We start from the raw sequence: 16,200 nt of genomic DNA on the forward strand, positions 1-16,200 counted from the left end.
TTAGACCATGTCCCAATGTGGCCATGAACCTCAGATATATACCCCTGAGACTGTACATACATATGATTCGATCCCATCTGTAGACGATACACGAAGTTACCACATATTCCTCCTCACCCATTACTATCTTCAGAAAATCCATATAACCATAAGATCAATTAATCCTCCACTCGGTTAACCCGAAATAGTACCGACATCAACTCTGATTCATAAATACATATATATCACCACCCCTCATGATCCCTCCCCCCTTTTGTATGATTACATCTGTCTAAACAACAAAGGAAAACCCAAAATATAATACATCCGAAAATAGAATAGTAAGTTCACGAAAGACCCCGCAAAGTTTCTCATAAGTAAAGGCCCTCTTCTTCGAGGGTCTCCAACACCTCCGACGCACTTCCAATCAAGTGCAGACTACCCGTGATAAGCACAAGCGGCGGCACACGGCCCTGGCCACCGACGCTGCCAACACCCCCAGCGCAGCGAATAGCTTCCTCGACGGTGCGCACGACAGTAATACCCGTCAACTCTTCACCGGGGATACCGCGCCAGTAAGTGCTCAGCTGGGCCTGGAGGTTGAGGTTCTCCTCGCCTGCATTACCATGGAAAGTCATGGACGCGCGCTCCATATCCGCCGTCTCATCCTTCTCCCAGGCAATGTTGGAGCAGAAGATGACATGGTGGAATGGCTTCTCGGCCAGACTAGTCCCAGCACCCGCAGTCTGACGAATACTGTCCCGGAGGTGGCGCACGAGGGTGAAGGCATCGCGGGTAGACTGGTTGAAGATAAGGACCCGCTTGGCGGAGTCCTGCTGCGGTGCGGCCTTCTTCGCGAACCAGGATCCGACCAGGTCCATGCTCTCCACGGTGTGCGCGCCATCCAGATGGAACCGACCGGACCGGCAGTCCCGCGTCTCGCAGCGGCCCGGCCAGCTGGCGGTCTCCAGGGCGCGACGGAATTTCTCCGGTAGGGGAGCGGAGGTGATGTCCTCGGGAATGTCCGAGTAGCCCATGTTGCGTAGATGGGTCGCCGCGACGGCTATGGCCAAACTAGCGTTTATCTTCTGGAAGTCTCCTGCTAGTCCCAGTTCCATGGTCTCCACTTCTGGGTGCACGGGGACAATGGTCAGTGGCGCTCCCACTTCGGCTGCGATCTTTTGCAGGGTAGCGGTAGCGCCGGGAGCTTGGGGAATAGTCAGGATCGGGACACCGGGCTTGATGATGCCGCCTTTAGCCCAGGCGATCTCCTCGATAGTGTTGCCTAGCAGGTCGGTGTGCTCGAGGGCGAGACTCGTGATGGCGCTGACGCTAGGTTTGTGGAGGATGTTGGTTGAGTCATGTCGCCCACCGAGACACACTTCGACCACGGCGGTGTCGACTTTCTCCTGCAGGAACCCGTGAAGGGCCATGAGCGTGAGGAAGCGGGCAAAGGGAGGACCGCTCTTGGAGGTCTCCTCTGTCAGACCGAGTCGGCCCCAGACATCACAGAAGTACTGGACGAATTGGTCCTCGGTCAGGGAGGTGTGGTGGAAAGGGGTGTCGTTGGACGGGCTGATCCGAATGCGCTCTCGGACGGTGCGCAGATGAGGTGATGTGTAGAGCCCCAGCTTCTTGATTGGGTTCTGTGACATGTGTTAGTGGTGTCTGCGGAAAGATATCTTCGACAGCTCAGCTGCAGTGGTTGCAGTGCATACCTCGTGGCCTTGGTATTCGGACAGAATCGAGAAGATAAACGCCGAGGTGGAACCTTTGCCTTTACTTCCGGCAATGTGCACCGCATTCAGGGGATCGAAATCGGGACTCTGTAGATCGCTGTCAGTGTCTGAATAGAGTGTCTTCGATGATATTTGCCTACCTCATATCCCACTGCACGACACCATTTCAGCATGTCCTGGATGAAGACACTACGGTCCGCTGTCTTGATGGCGAGTTGGCGGTACGCAAAGTTGGTGTTGAGCGTGTTTAGCTGGCGAAGGGTGTCCTTTCCAGGGTGTCAGTATGAGCTTTGACCTTGGATTGAAATGACTAACATTGTATGTAATTGCTTCTACATTCTTTCCCCCCTCCCGTTCAGCAGAGGGATAAGCTGTGTTCGATGGAGGGTCCATTTCAGGCATGAACTGGATTGACGGCATTGTGAGGGAGAATTGCGTTTACAAAAGCCTTGAGATCGAAGAGAGTTTTGATTGCCTTGTTTGGTCAATTGTGAACCCGATTCTGATGTGCTTTATATAGATATCAACAAGGGCTTCAGGTACAGTGACTTGGCATATTTCTGGCATGCGCCTTCTGTTGGGCAGCTTGCGCTGATGCTGAGCTGCAGGTCCGCAATGGCGTGAGTAGTAGGGTTGCGCACCCTAGAAGATCGACAGGTCGAGCCCGGACTTTCTTTCACCGCCAATAGTTTAGCTGCTGCAGAGTGGATATGCACGATCGACGATGCAGCCGCTGACGCGGCTGCACATTTAACTTCTTCTTTCTTCTTGGCGTGGGTAACTGTTCTTCTGAATTCTGAAACTTGCTTTTGCACCCTGATCGGCGTTGACGCCAACCCTGGGGCTCAGCCGCGATCTTCCCCAACTTTTAGTTTCCATTACTTAAAGGTAATTGCCATAGGGGTCCTTATTTCCTCTTTCGGTCAGCTAAAGCTCCGAATCACACAAGCTGTAGCTGAGAAAGTGACTCCGAATTGCCCGGGAACAGACGGAATTTTACATCCACACCGAAGGCCCCGTGCCGTGAAAAACACTAGCTAGGCCGTAATGCATCCCATCCATGATGTGATCTCCGGTTGCCATTTGTGGAAAACAAGCATCGATCGGGCGGATGCATATGTCATCAGGCAAGCAGAGAATGTCAGCATAGAGCTGGTATAACTATGCCAGACATGGCAAGTTTCGCGGTCGATTGACGCTTTGGCTGAACCAAGTCACTCCTTTTGAATTTTTCAGGGCCTTTACCAACCCTTTTCACTCCCTAAGGCAATTATTATTATCATGTCTCAAGAAGTCAAGGACAAAGGTCCTCAGGAGGTTGTGCACACAATCGAGCTGGGCTCCCTCGGGGGCAACTCCAGCAGTGCCAGCCTCCAGCCACTCTCTCAAACGGCCTCAGAGGCGGCGCCTCCGCCGCCGCCGCCGCCACATACAGTGTTGACGGAGAGGAAGAAGATTATGACTATCGCTATTGCGGCCATCGTGGGATTCCTAGCCCCGGTGTCAGCAAACATCTACTATCCCGCCATTGACCAACTATCCGAAGACTTGCATGTCTCCGTGAGCAAAATTAACTTGACTATCACCACTTACATGGTAAGATCATATCACATGTCCGGAAGAATATCTTGCATAAGCTAACATACACGGGTTCAGATCTTCCAAGGAGTTGCGCCGTTGGTGACGGGAAGTATATCGGATGTATATGGCCGTCGACCCACGATGCTGGTCTGTCTGATCACCTACCTCGCCGTCAATATCGGCCTGGCGCTTCAAGACAACTACATTGCACTCATCGTCCTCAGAACCTTCCAAAGTTGCGGAAGTAGTGCCATCTCGGTCGTCGGCATAGCTGTTACGGCCGACTTGGTCACTCGAAGTGAGCGTGGTAAATACATGATCTACTCGTCGCTGGGAACGACAATGGGACCTGCCCTCGGCCCTATCATTGGAGGTGTCCTGGCCCAGTTTCTTCGCTGGCGAAGTATCTTCTGGTTTCTCGCCATATTTGCCCTGGCGATGATAATCCTCATCCTCGTCTGTTTCCCCGAAACCTGCCGCATGGTGGTCGGAAATGGATCTATCCCCGCGCCGCGTTGGAACCGGCCACTCATTCCGATTGTGCAGCCCTCGGCCTATGAAGGGGCTGAGGCAGCTAAGAAAGAGCTGGAAGATGGGCCTAAGCCCCGTCGACCGACGCCGATTGACAGCATCAAAATCGCTTTGGAAAAGGAAACTGGCGCCATCATTGCCTTCTGCTCTATCCTCTACTGCGGATACTTTGCTGTTCTCAGTAGTTTGTCGTCGGAGCTGGGAGAGAAGTACGGCTACAACTCGCTCCAGATCGGCCTGTGCTATATTCCATATGGGATTGGCAGTCTCACCTCGAGGTGGACCGTTGGGCGATTCGTGGACTGGAATTTCCGTCGCCTGGGGCGGCAACATGGCATGGAGGTGGTCAATAACCGCCAGGTGGACCTCATTGAGTTCCCTGTCGAAAAGGCCCGTCTCCAGATCACATTGCCAATGGTCTATATGTCCTGCATCTGCATCATTGGCTATGGCTGGGTCATGAATTACAGGACTCATGTGGCCGGGCCGCTCATTATGCTGTTTTTCACGGCGCATACCATTGCGGGAGCTACCAGCACCCTGGTCACGCTCCTGATCGACTGCCACGTCAAGCGGGCGGCGACAGTCACAGCTTCCAACACAATGTTTCGCTGCTTTCTAGGCGCAGGTGCGGTTGCAGCTGCAGTGCCTATCATTAACGCAATCGGTATGGGCTGGATGGGGACCCTGATCGCTGTCCTGTGGGCGGTTTCCAGCGTCCTTCTTTGGGGTGTTTTACTCTGGGGCCACGACTACCGCAAGAAACGGGCGGGGAGAATCTGATAGGATCGTCATTCATTCAGGGGTGCCAACATACCTAAGATCTACGAGCCACTGTGGATCGAAGTAAGAAAAAAAGATGTTTCATAAATAGACAAGATCGGATAGTTGAAGTCAAGAAACCACACCTTAGACCTTTCGTGCATATACCAGAAAAGACCTTTCGTATGTAGTCTCCATTGTAGACGGAATTTGGTGACATCGCATTCCTAAAGCGGTCAAAGTTTGGACCTGTCGCCCGAGTATACGCAATGGCGTCTCTTACATCGCCCGTGCGCTGCCCTTGCATTCTGCTTTGTTCCGAATGTTCTTTGTAGAATGTGCTTTGTAGATTTGAGCGGGGATCAGGCTACGACATGTTGCTTACCCATCATGCCGTCCACGTACTCACCCTGAGGTGATGGAAAGATCATTGCCGTGTGATGGGATTCTAGTGGAAACCGGCGTCACATCATGAGAATCACGCAATAATTGTCGCCGGTGTGATGCCAGAAAAGCAACGATCAGGGGAAACCAAAGTTCTCCGGACCGACGTGGCGGGTTCATTGTCCGAGCTGGCAAGTGAACTCCGAAGAGAGGTCCCGACAAGAGCTGTTGTGGAGTTGGGCAATATCTGCAGTGTCAGTCAGCATCACGAAATTGGCCGATCGCCGCCCCCGACGAGCGGTGCGGCCGGAGGTGCAGATCATCGGCCTGGAGCTGCAGCAAACCAAGACGGCCCCTGGCCCACACGTGCAGATCGATAGATTTCATCAGCAGCAGCCAGACCCAGGCTATTGTTCCATAGTTTCATGGTTAACAGGCATCATTGTTCAGCTCGAACATGGCTTGCGCCAGAAGGTTTATTTACGTAAATCCATCACCAAACCCTGCTGGCTGACAGCAAGCCTTCGTCGTAGAAAGTATATAAGGGAGAGAGGATCCACTGAGAGACCAAAGCCCAGACACGAGCAGATCGAAGAAGCTTGGTGACAGAGCCAGTGGTGATAATCTCGTGAAATTCTCTTCATCATGCATCCTCCACCTACGCCCCGACCACACAGCGACAGGTCTTCGCACACTGTCTCGAAATGGACCACGCCCATCCCCCAATGTTCACTCCCCCGGTTCGTGTTTGGCTCCCCTCGACGCTCCCTGAGTAGCCGAAAGATCCTCATCGATGCCGACTCCCCGGATACGAGAGCTTTGTCGCTGGCCCAATACCGACTCCTCTCTGCTCGTGTAGCAGTGGGTTTGCAGAAACTGGGCGTCAACCCGAAAGATCGCGTGTTATGCGTGACCTCCAATGCCCTCTGCTATCCCGCACTCCTCATGGGCACTGTGATGGCCGGGTGTATCTTCGCGTCTGGACAACCTGCTCTCAACCAGGCCGAATTCCATCGTTTGATATCCTTCTCGCAACCTTCGGTGATTTTTGCCAGCCGTGCCACCCTTCCAGTTGCCCTGCAAGCCGCGCGCTTGGCCAATCATCCTGATAATCGAATTTTTGTCTTTGACGATGACATCCTAGACGGCTGTGGCGAGCCGGAAGGCCCGATTCAGCACTGGCAGACGATGGTGGCGTCCGAATGGGAGGGGTCTCGGTTTTGGTACCCCACTGTCATTTCTTCGCAAGAGTATAACAGCACAATAATGCTCCTTTTCACTTCCGGCACTACTGGTGAGCCCAAGGGTGTAGAACTGTCACATCGCAACTACATTGCGGCAGCGATGGGATACATCCGGCGAATCTCCTCGCATCCAGCTTGGAAATATAACCCTCGCCTTGGAGGCCCTGAGAACGTGCGCGTGTTGGGTTCCCTTGCAATCAATCACAGTGTAGGGCAGCGGTCATATTGCGCCATCTTTCCCAGGATGGGTGTTCCGCTGTATTTGATGCGACGCAATGACTTTCGGAGCATCTGCGAGGCAGTTGAGCGGTTCCAGATCACAGATGCAATCATACGAAGCTCTGTTCTGACCTCCATGGCGAAGAATGCCCCCATCTGTCGAGAATACGATTTGACATGTCTCCGACGTGTCGAGGCGTGTGCTGCGCCGATGAGCCAGTTCACGAAGTTCAAGCTGGAAAGTATGGGAATCGGATACGTTGCCCGTGCCTGGGGGCTTACAGAGTAGGTTTGTCCCTGCAAACCGGGGGTTTCCTGTTGCTGACTATATGACTGGACAGAACGGGAACTATCACTGGGCCCGATCCCCTGCGCCCGCCCAAGTCCGAGACGGTCGGGCAACTGAACGCCACGTACGAAGGGAAAGTAACTGATTCCAGCGACTATTCTCGGACATTGAAGACAGGTGAGGTTGGCGACATCTGGATCCGCACGCCAGGATCAACTCGAGGATACTGGAACAATCCCGCCGCGACGGAGCAAGTGATGGGAGCAGGCGGTTGGATCAGCACAGGAGATGTAGGATACGTCGATGACGAAGGCAATTGGTATATTGTCGACCGTAAAAAGGTAATTCCTTGCCTCGTTGCCGCGGGTTTGGCAGAAAAGATAGAACTCTAGCTGACTGTTACCACAGGATTTAATCAAGGTTAACGGAAGCCATGTATCTCCGGTCGAGATTGAGTCTGTCCTACTACAGCACCCGCATGTCTGTGATGTTGGGGTGATCGGAGTCGCAGTGTAAGCCGCCTGTGTCATTCCCTTGGAAGATGAGTCTAACTCCCGCAGGAACGAGGACGAGGGCCCCCGGGCCTATATCCAGACCTACCCCAAGACCTCGGTGTCCGCCGAGGAGATCCATGAGCTCATCTCGGAGAAGCTCCCTCCATACAAGCGTCTGTCAGGCGGTCTCTCGTTCATTGAGAAAATTCCACGGAACGCGGTATGCCCTATTTGTTGCCATTGTCTTATCCTCCATGAGCCGCATATGCTGACCATACTGTTCGTGATAGTCCGGCAAGGTGTTGCGCAGTGAGCTTCGGCAACTAGCCATCTCGGAGCTGGGAGACTATCTAGGAAACTACCACGGCACGTCCGCTTCCAGTTCCGAAGGGGGAGTTCACCTTTAGTCGTTGGTCAGGTCTTCATTTCCTGCCAATTGTCTGCTTCTGCGGGGGTTTTTCACGGGTTTCACACTGCAACCACTATAATGTCGACGTTTCTCTAATTTCCGTGAAAGGTGAGGCCCAGTGTTTGGGGGTTCTGTTTCGATGCAAGTAATAGGTTAATGGTCGCGCCAGCCACTCGCTCTTTCTATCTGCCAATTGTTTGTGTATATATATATATCCTTCACTAGCTTGGCGGGGTGAGCCCATTAGTCTCTAATGAAGGAAAAGTTCCTGGGAGTTACTGTTCACATGGTTGCAGAGGTTCATTGTCTGCCTCACAGACCTTTTGCTCTCTAGGCATCTGTAGCTCGGCATGTAGGTGTCAGCCAGGCTGTAGTTTTCAATGCAACTCATTTATTTTTGACATAAGTTGTTTCTCACTACGGCAAAACAAGTATAAATTGCAAGACAAGTGAGCAAAAGAAGCGACTGGGGAGATGGATCGAGCCGACCTGCGGGGGTGGAAAGGATTCAAAGTGAGGTGGAAAAGGGGGCGGGGGAACACGGCAGAACCCGACGCGGGACACGTGCCGAACCGCGGACCCTTCCCCAGAAAGTACTTTGTATAGTAGTTTGATGGTTATTGGTGATGTTGATGAGTGGGTTTTGAGAGGAGTACTGGTCTTTTGCATCAAAATGCTGATGTCTGGCTATGATACATGTCTATTAGTAAGTGGCAATTTAATCATGTGACTCCTAGTAGTAACTGCGACCACTACTTATATACATGATATATATATATATTGAGGTTATGCTTTTGCTAAGTACTCGTACTACAGGACTCGGTGCTATCGCCACTGGGAAGTCATCGGTCTCAATTCTCGAACACTTACCATAGTAACGTCTATTGAAGGTAGTAAGTATCCTGTTGCTACTCACAATATACACAGAGTAATGGTTACTTCCATGTAGAGAAACTACCGAAAGACTGGCGTGTGACGGGTGTTGCAACCTGAGGCTTCCAGAAGCACGGACACGTACTATCTATCCACTTTGGGATTAGCACCGAGACGGGACTGACTCGCCCTCCCCCCGACAAGTTTCCGGCTGCAATCGCGCAACAATCAATTACTTGTCAAGGACTCCGTACGGAGTAGTGAATCTCTTGCCTCCGGCAAACAAGTGTCGTGTCACCCTCCCAAGTTTTAAGCTTATCTTCTGTTCAGTATCAGATTATCACACATCAACAACCAAGCATGATCTAAGCTTGTCCCTCATGCAGACATTCATCGTCAACCTAAATCCGACAACATGATGGCATGAGTGACAGGCTGCGACCGCATTCCCGAACGCCTACTCCAATCCTCGCGTACGACCCTCGCCTGGTTTGTTCATGCCAATTCGACGGCCAGGACTTCCACACAGCACAATGATACTATATCGATCCACAGGATGGGTCCGGTTCGCCCGGTCGGCAGTTGCGAACCGGATCGAGAACCCCGGATGCTGCGGAAAGCCTCAACTCTGACAGCCAGCTTCAACCACGGTCGGGGATGATGTCATGGCGAGTGAACCTGGGATCGGGAGGGGTAGCCACGAGTTATAGATATACTGCTGGATGTGCAGGCGTGGCAGAGGTGTGTTCACCTCCTAATCGGCCCACGAGGCATTGTCATCCAGTATGGTCCACAATATCACCGAGAAAGAAACGCAGCCTACCATTTGGAGCCACATCAATGGCTCCGAGGGCGATATCCTCGATCGCTACTGCATCTCCGAGCTCTGCAAGGGCTGGCCAGTATATCGCGACGCCTCCGAATGGAACCACTACCGCCATCTCTTTGTCGACAAGGGCGCTTTTGTCTTCACTAGTAGGTCGCGTCTCTCCTTCCGGGGCAGCAAGTCCAGCTAACATGCCATGTCCCTTTCCAGCCTGGAGCGGCGGACTCCCCATAGACGATTTCATCCAGACATCCATCAAGGGACGCGCCAACGGAGACCATATCATGCATCGCGAAAACGGCACGCTCGTTGACCTGAACCCGACTACCGGTCGCGCCATCGGTAAAATGAAGGCCACCATTACTCAACGCTTTGATTGGGACGGCGTCGAGTTTGACGTCGAGTGTGATTGCCGCTTCATAAACTTCTGCCTGAAACAAGGAGGGGATTGGAAAGTGGTCTACATAAAGCTGTTCTACGAGAAGGATCGCGTCACCCCCGCAGATGGCCAGACGGTGCCGAAATTTGACCGGGCGGAGTTGGAGAAATACCCCAAGGGATACCAGTATCTGGCAGTGGCCCAGGCCAAGCTGGGCCACCCGATCTTGAACGATTTGCCCACGATGAACAACAAGGCGTTTTACAAGTTGTACGAGGCGATGGATGCGTGGATGGAGGCCCGACCGGTCGGAGATCTACTGGAGATTCCCAAGGAAGCGTCGCCACGGTATTGAAATCGAACTACCTCATGACTCTAGTTTTTTCAACTGTCATTGATTTGGAATTTGGCGGATCTCCGTCTCAATCCCAATATTCATCGCAGATAGCATATCATCACTCATCGCACATAATATCAACCGAACTGAACATTCTTCCAAACCTACATATCATGTCCAAATACGGAATGGAATCGAGGAATTGTAGCATCCCCCATCCAACCAGTCCCCAGTAATCTTACGCACCGGGGTACCCTCGCCAAACTCCAGAATCTGCCCACCCCCAGGCGTATCCGCATCAAAGGCCGGCCATCCAACCGTCACATTAACCGTGGAAGGATTCTTCAAGAATGCCAAAATATGATCCTGCATAGTCTCAGAAGTCTTCACCTCCAGCCCCGGGACCTCACCGACGTCTTCGCGATAAGTTCCAAAGATCATCAACAGGTCCGACCAGTGGAAGGCACCCAGCCAGTCGACGGGACTGATATTGGTGAAGTTGCCGGCCCAGAAGTACCGGTACGTCTCGAGCCCGAGAGACTTTCGTAAAGCTGAGTCCTGGGCAGCTCTGCAATCCCATTCTCCCTCGCTGATCATCACGCTCGTGGTATTCGCCGATGCGTCTTCGCGGGCCGCGTCGGAGCGGATGGCTGGGCCTCGAGCGACCTTGCCTTCGAGGTATCGCTTCGATTCGTTGGAGAAGATGTATTTTTCGTCGGCTGGAAGTATCGTTAGTACGGGACGGATGGAGGTGAAAGGCATATCATACGGATGTAATTGCTGAATGCAATCGAGGGTGATCCTGAGTACCGATTGATGTACTCCTCGATTTGCACCCAAGAGACCTGACGCATGCACTCCAGCTCGGCTTCCGCATCATCGCCGTAGTTGCAGCCCAGGGCCTTGGCGACAATGTCAAAGTCCTGGTAGACATCGTCGGTGGTGCTCAGGTCAATGGTGACCGATGGTGGCTGTGAGATGATTCCGAATTTGACTGCCAGTGGGTCATCAGGGAAGGCGAGGGTGTAGAGGTGTGTCAGGGCTGCTCCTTGGGATTGACCCCACAGCTACAGATAATAGTTAGTCGCATCGCAAAGAGCAAGTTCAACATGGTGGAGGACGACTGACCATGATGTTGTCGCGATCTCCACCAAAAGCTTCGATGTTCTCGTGCACCCATTCCGCCGCTGCCCTCACGTCCAGCAGCGTGAGCGACGTGTCGTTCAGGGCTCGGGACTTGGGATCTACAGACATAGACGTTACTGGATGCCATAGCACAACCGGCGGGAGACATACTTCCAAAGATATTCGCGCGGTAATTGATGGTCACCACAATATGTTCCTGCGAGCGAGACACCCACGGCGAGGGCAGCTGAGAGGGGATTTCAATTCCTCCAGTGATACCTCCTCCGCCAGTCACGAACAATGCCACAGGCAACTTGGAGGTGCGATTGGCATAGGACGGGGTCCAAACTGCCAATGACAGACAGTCTTCCGACGTCGACCAAGCCACTGCCCCTTGGTTCAGGTTTTCTCCCAAGTTGACCAAGAGGTTAGGGGGTGAATATTTGTTCCACATGGTGCTTTCACCAGTCACATATTGCGGACAGGCTGGCCGTGGGTTAGCTGATGTCGCAACCGGGACTTCGTACGGTTTGTTAAGAATTTCATAGTACCTGGCCCATATCGAGTCGAGTCAATTCTTCGGCGCGACTTTTCAGGTTTTTGTGGGGGCATCCAGCGAAGGTCACTGACAGGAGGCTAGCGCAATGATCTGGTTAGCAGAGATAGTCATGTCCACGAAGTCAATCAACACCGACCTTGGCATACGGGATGCGCAGGAATTGGCGAACATTGGGGTAAGTATCATTCAGCATGCCGATGAAGGTGCCCGTCTGCGTCTCCACGGTCAAATTGGACCAGTTAGAGAGCGTCCGCGGGGGCTGCCAGGTAAGATTGGCATAATACGGAGGATAGACCTCGGCAGACGCAATGGCAGCGCTCCCAAGAAGGGCGCCAATATTCCAAGATAGCTTCATGATTATTGTCTTCCTTTCCTGGGCTGGACCGGGATCCTGAAGCTAGACGAAATCCCAGATGATCCTTGGGTGCTCTCTGGCACATTATATAGCTCCAAACATCCCGTGGGAAAAATCCTTCTCAAAGCTTGAGCTCCGTCATCCATCCCGGGCATTCGGAGTAATGCAGGAAGAAAGCTCAACAGTGGGGAAGTCGGATACTGTTTCTGGGACCGATCTCCGCGCCGGTATAGATGCGATGGACGCCAGAGAGGGCCGATTGGCGGAGGAAGGATCAGCGGATATGTCTTATGCCGGATGGTGCGGTGGTTCCATCCCCACGCCAGCCTCCCCGCGTCCACTTCCTGGGGATGGACGAGCGGCACTGGCCGAAGGGTTCCATCTGGTCCCAACGATGATGCAGAATGCAGTTTGTTGCGGGGACTTGGAGAGAAGGACGGGATGACCGACAAATCAGCTGTAGTGCCGTAAATTAAACATGACGGTGGGAGTGCTTGAGCCCATTCCGGATGAAGCCTGATTGATTCCACTGCCTGAAGGAACCCCAATAACACTGGCACTAGATCGCTCGTCAGAAGATTATCAGCCTATTAAGGTGTTGCACACAATGTGACTGAAATGTCTTCACAATAATGATGGCAGTTTTACTATTATAATTGTCACATTCTGCTATACACACGACCATACAAAATATCAAACCTGAAGAATCTCCACCCAGTGGATTCAGAAAGCAATCCGGCCAAAGTTATTTAGCCCGAAGCCCCCGAAGTGCAAGTGACGCCCAAGCCAGACGGGGTATTGGCGCACAATACTTCAGATTTGCCCGATGGCGCCTTGACATCGAACCCACTGATGGAGATGCCACACGTTCCATCCGCACCGCAGTCAAGGTTGGCCACGACCGGGTCGTACTTGTCACTGGTTGTGCCACTGAAGCTTGACACAACAATATCCGTCAGTTTGGCGTTGCCCGGATTTTCCTCGCAATAGTCATCATCCTCGCCATAGCAGCTCTGGATCTGGAAGGCATAGTCGGAGTTGTCCACAGTGAAGTCGTTGAAGGTCACATTGCTGACCGTGGAGGTACCGTGGTCGCCTCCACTCGGATAAGTCTTGATCCCGGCGGCTTTGGTGGAGTTGATCATAGTTGCGCCCGTGACATAAATGTTCTTGACCGAATCGTCGCTTGACTTGCCCAGCGATCCCACGGAAATGCCATGGGAGCCGGTGCAGCTGATCGTGTCCACTGTCACGTAGTTGGAACTGGGCTTGAAGGCCACACAGTCATCATCGTTGACTACGGTGACCTCGGTGATGGTCACATAGGTACTCTCGCCAATGTCGAAGCCATCAGTGTTCTTGGGCGGGTTGTCTGACTTGGAGTTTGCATCCATCTTCAGGTTGGAGAAGACGACATTAGTGGCGCCACCCTTGACCGAGTTGAACACGTTAGGTGGATTCTTTTGACGCAGCCCGGAAATTTCCAAGTTGCTGCCGCCAGTGATGTACAAGAGCGTTGGGCGTGAGTAACTGCTGTCCGAAGCAAAGAGATCCCACCTGGATTGGATCGGTCAGTCAAGTTAAGTCTTGCTTTTGAGAAGGGTGACCACATACGCATCCTGGCCATTTCCATCAATGACACCAGACCCAGTCAATGAGCGCAGTTTCAAACCATCTACATCGGAAACACTGATCATGGCAGTACGACCGCTCCAGTAATCGGTGTCGCTGGCGAACTTCAGAAGACCTTCCACCTGGATGTCGCAATCACTGCAGCTGCCCAAGTCCAGCACACTATTGAGGTAGTAGGTGCTGCCCTCGGGGAAGACGATGGTGCCACCATTTCCGCACGAGCTGAGCGCCTCGGTGATGGCGGGGACATCGTCGGTGGACGAATCGCCTCCTGCGGTAGGGGTGCAGACAGCGCGAGCGTGAAGAGAAGAATCCGGGGCTCGCTGGACCTTGGAGGGAGCAGCATTGCTTAGCCCAAGGCTGGCTAGAAGAAAGAGGTTACGATATAGCGCCATGATGAGCGCTTTTGTGACAATTATTATGGATTACTCGCACTTTCGGAACAGGCGATCACTCCGGCGATGCCCAGCCCACTATATACGAGTCGCATCCTGCTCGGATGTATACGGAAGGTACCTCATGTGGCAGTAGTATTTAGTTGCAGCGAAATGAATCAGTGAGGATTGTGGGATGCCGAGGCAGACCCTGTCATCTCGGCTGGGGGTCAGTTTGAAACGAGCGGATGCTTAATTTAGAGACGGAGCTACCGCCGTGCCCTGACCATGTCATGGCCTGTCTAGTATCGGTTAATTGGCCTACAACAGCTGGCAGGGTCCTCAATGAACTGTGAGCACGACTTTGCAATCTATTCTTATGCCGAACTGCCGACCGATCCCTGCGAGGCACGATGAAACCCCGCCCACTAACATGCAACACTCGACCGTTCCAGGAAGCAGAGCGGCCAGCTGACGTGCTGGTATGTCGATCCGGATAAATTGCAAGGGCTGTTCCTCCGCCCCCTGCTGAGGGCTGAACCTGTCTGGTAGCTTTCCGATGGCACGCCGCCAATCGCTCCATTCTGCACGGAAGACCGTCGGTGTCAACGGCGCGTTCCTGCAGGCGGAGGGTGCTTATTTGAAACGCCATGGCGTCCATGCCGGGAAGGGTAGATGGTTATTCATGGAAGTGTGGAGTAAATTCTCCGGCAATGGTGTCTCTTGGCGCTTGGCCGCTGTTTGGTCCCAGTGTCTTGTTGGTAGCCTTCCAGGGCGAAGAGAGACATCTGGAGATGTCATGCCTTGAGCTGACAGCCTTGTGACATGTGCTCGGAAGCGGGTTATATAGCCACTTGGCATATCTGTCGATTCCTTCCTTTTCTGACCCCCTGCCAGGACATTATCCTCACGTTTTCTAGTCCAGGGGATCTCACAGCAACAAATCATCATGTATACTTCATACCTTCTGGGCACACTTGCCGTCCTAACTGCTACCGCGGTCGGAGCTCCGGCAGAACACATTAAGAAGCGAGAGAGTCGGACTAGTGCTCCCTCGGGGTGCCTGACGGTCGGATCGGACGGCACATATTCCACCATCGGCGATGCGCTTGATGCCCTGGACTCGTCCAGTTCATCCGCTTGCATTTACGTGGCGAGCGGCACGTATGAGGAGCAGCTGACCATCGACTATGATGGCAACCTGACACTGTACGGCGAGACCACCGATACTGGCACCTACAAGGACAACGTAGTTACCATTACCCACACTATCTCGTCGTCGGATGCCGGCTCTCTCGACAAGAGCGCCACCGTCAACGTGGTGTCGGACGGGTTCAGCATGTACAACATCAACGTGGAGAATGGATATGGAGAGGGATCACAGGCGGTGGCGTACGTATTTTGACTTTCCCCAAAGACAAAGAGTGGTGGCTTAATAGCTTGGTAGTCTTGTTGGAAATGCAGATCAGTTGGGCTTCTATGGGTGTCAATTCAGCGGGTACCAGGACACCCTCTATGTCAAAGCCGGCACCCAGTACTACTCTAACTGCATGATTGAGGGTCAGTATCTGTCTATATAGTACGAGTAAGAAATGACTGACTCATCTAGGCGCGGTCGACTACATCTTCGGCGATGCATCGGTGTGGTTTGGCGAATGTGACATTGTGTCCAACGGCGCCGGTGCCATCACGGCCTCATCGCGGGAAACCTCCTCCGACTCAGGCTGGTACGCCATCGACAACTGCAATATTAAGGCTGCATCAGGTGTCTCCCTGACGGAGAAGGTCTACCTGGGCCGGCCGTGGCGCGTGCTTGCACGGGTCATCTACCAGAACTCGGTGTTGTCGGACATCATCAACCCCAAGGGATGGACGACCATGGCAGACGGTGCGACGCCGCTGTATTATGAGTACAACAACTCTGGAGCGGGATCAGACACATCAGACCGCGAGTATGAGTCCTCCATTTCCGCGGCAGTTGACAAGACCACGGTGCTGGGCGAATCTTGGGGCGACTGGATTGATCGCAGCTACTAAGTGTGTTGTGGGCTGGACCAAAAGTTAGACTAGCACCTCATCGGCGGCGAGATGAGGCCATCGTATGATCAG

The 16,200-nt window shown here is 53.0% G+C and overlaps 7 protein-coding genes across 7 annotated transcripts; 4 read left to right on the plus strand and 3 right to left on the minus strand.

The window, feature by feature from the left end:
* Positions 1-350: 350 nt before the first annotated feature.
* Positions 351-2,138, minus strand: BO79DRAFT_266238 (tetrahydrofolylpolyglutamate synthase; the record flags this gene model as incomplete). The annotated part of the gene is made up of 4 exons (XM_025686952.1): positions 351-1,625; positions 1,698-1,805; positions 1,859-1,984; positions 2,034-2,138. 4 exons carry the CDS (start codon positions 2,136-2,138, stop codon positions 351-353), a joined length of 1,614 nt encoding a protein of 537 aa, XP_025539063.1.
* Positions 2,139-2,999: 861 nt separating this feature from the next.
* BO79DRAFT_287750 (MFS general substrate transporter) lies at positions 3,000-4,613 on the plus strand (the record flags this gene model as incomplete). Its single annotated transcript, XM_025688623.1, has 2 exons — positions 3,000-3,314; positions 3,375-4,613. The coding sequence occupies 2 exons, from the start codon at positions 3,000-3,002 to the stop codon at positions 4,611-4,613; spliced, it is 1,554 nt and encodes a 517-aa protein (XP_025539064.1).
* Positions 4,614-5,621: 1,008 nt separating this feature from the next.
* Positions 5,622-7,629, plus strand: BO79DRAFT_287751 (acetyl-CoA synthetase-like protein; the record flags this gene model as incomplete). The annotated part of the gene is made up of 5 exons (XM_025688624.1): positions 5,622-6,724; positions 6,781-7,069; positions 7,137-7,240; positions 7,289-7,442; positions 7,513-7,629. The coding sequence occupies 5 exons, from the start codon at positions 5,622-5,624 to the stop codon at positions 7,627-7,629; spliced, it is 1,767 nt and encodes a 588-aa protein (XP_025539065.1).
* A 1,660-nt stretch (positions 7,630-9,289) lies between these two features.
* On the plus strand, positions 9,290-10,064 carry BO79DRAFT_255429 (nuclear transport factor 2 family protein; the record flags this gene model as incomplete). Its single annotated transcript, XM_025686129.1, has 2 exons — positions 9,290-9,479; positions 9,541-10,064. The coding sequence occupies 2 exons, from the start codon at positions 9,290-9,292 to the stop codon at positions 10,062-10,064; spliced, it is 714 nt and encodes a 237-aa protein (XP_025539066.1).
* Positions 10,065-10,141: 77 nt separating this feature from the next.
* On the minus strand, positions 10,142-12,144 carry BO79DRAFT_266243 (carboxylesterase, type B). The gene is made up of 6 exons (XM_025686953.1): positions 11,867-12,144; positions 11,723-11,807; positions 11,343-11,657; positions 11,175-11,290; positions 10,816-11,113; positions 10,142-10,765 (listed from the first exon to the last, which is right to left on the minus strand). The coding sequence occupies exons 1-6, from the start codon at positions 12,083-12,085 to the stop codon at positions 10,218-10,220; spliced, it is 1,581 nt and encodes a 526-aa protein (XP_025539067.1). The 5' UTR covers positions 12,086-12,144; the 3' UTR covers positions 10,142-10,217.
* Positions 12,145-12,834: 690 nt separating this feature from the next.
* BO79DRAFT_266245 (putative extracellular exo-polygalacturonase) lies at positions 12,835-14,112 on the minus strand (the record flags this gene model as incomplete). Its single annotated transcript, XM_025686954.1, has 2 exons — positions 12,835-13,642; positions 13,700-14,112. The coding sequence occupies 2 exons, from the start codon at positions 14,110-14,112 to the stop codon at positions 12,835-12,837; spliced, it is 1,221 nt and encodes a 406-aa protein (XP_025539068.1).
* A 928-nt stretch (positions 14,113-15,040) lies between these two features.
* pmeA (putative pectin methylesterase) lies at positions 15,041-16,128 on the plus strand (the record flags this gene model as incomplete). The annotated part of the gene is made up of 3 exons (XM_025686955.1): positions 15,041-15,483; positions 15,539-15,651; positions 15,701-16,128. 3 exons carry the CDS (start codon positions 15,041-15,043, stop codon positions 16,126-16,128), a joined length of 984 nt encoding a protein of 327 aa, XP_025539069.1.
* Between the last annotated feature and the right edge of the window lie 72 nt (positions 16,129-16,200).

This window comes from Aspergillus costaricaensis, assembly GCF_003184835.1.
Source record: "Aspergillus costaricaensis CBS 115574 unplaced genomic scaffold BO79scaffold_17, whole genome shotgun sequence".
Classification (NCBI taxonomy): domain Eukaryota; kingdom Fungi; phylum Ascomycota; class Eurotiomycetes; order Eurotiales; family Aspergillaceae; genus Aspergillus; species Aspergillus costaricensis.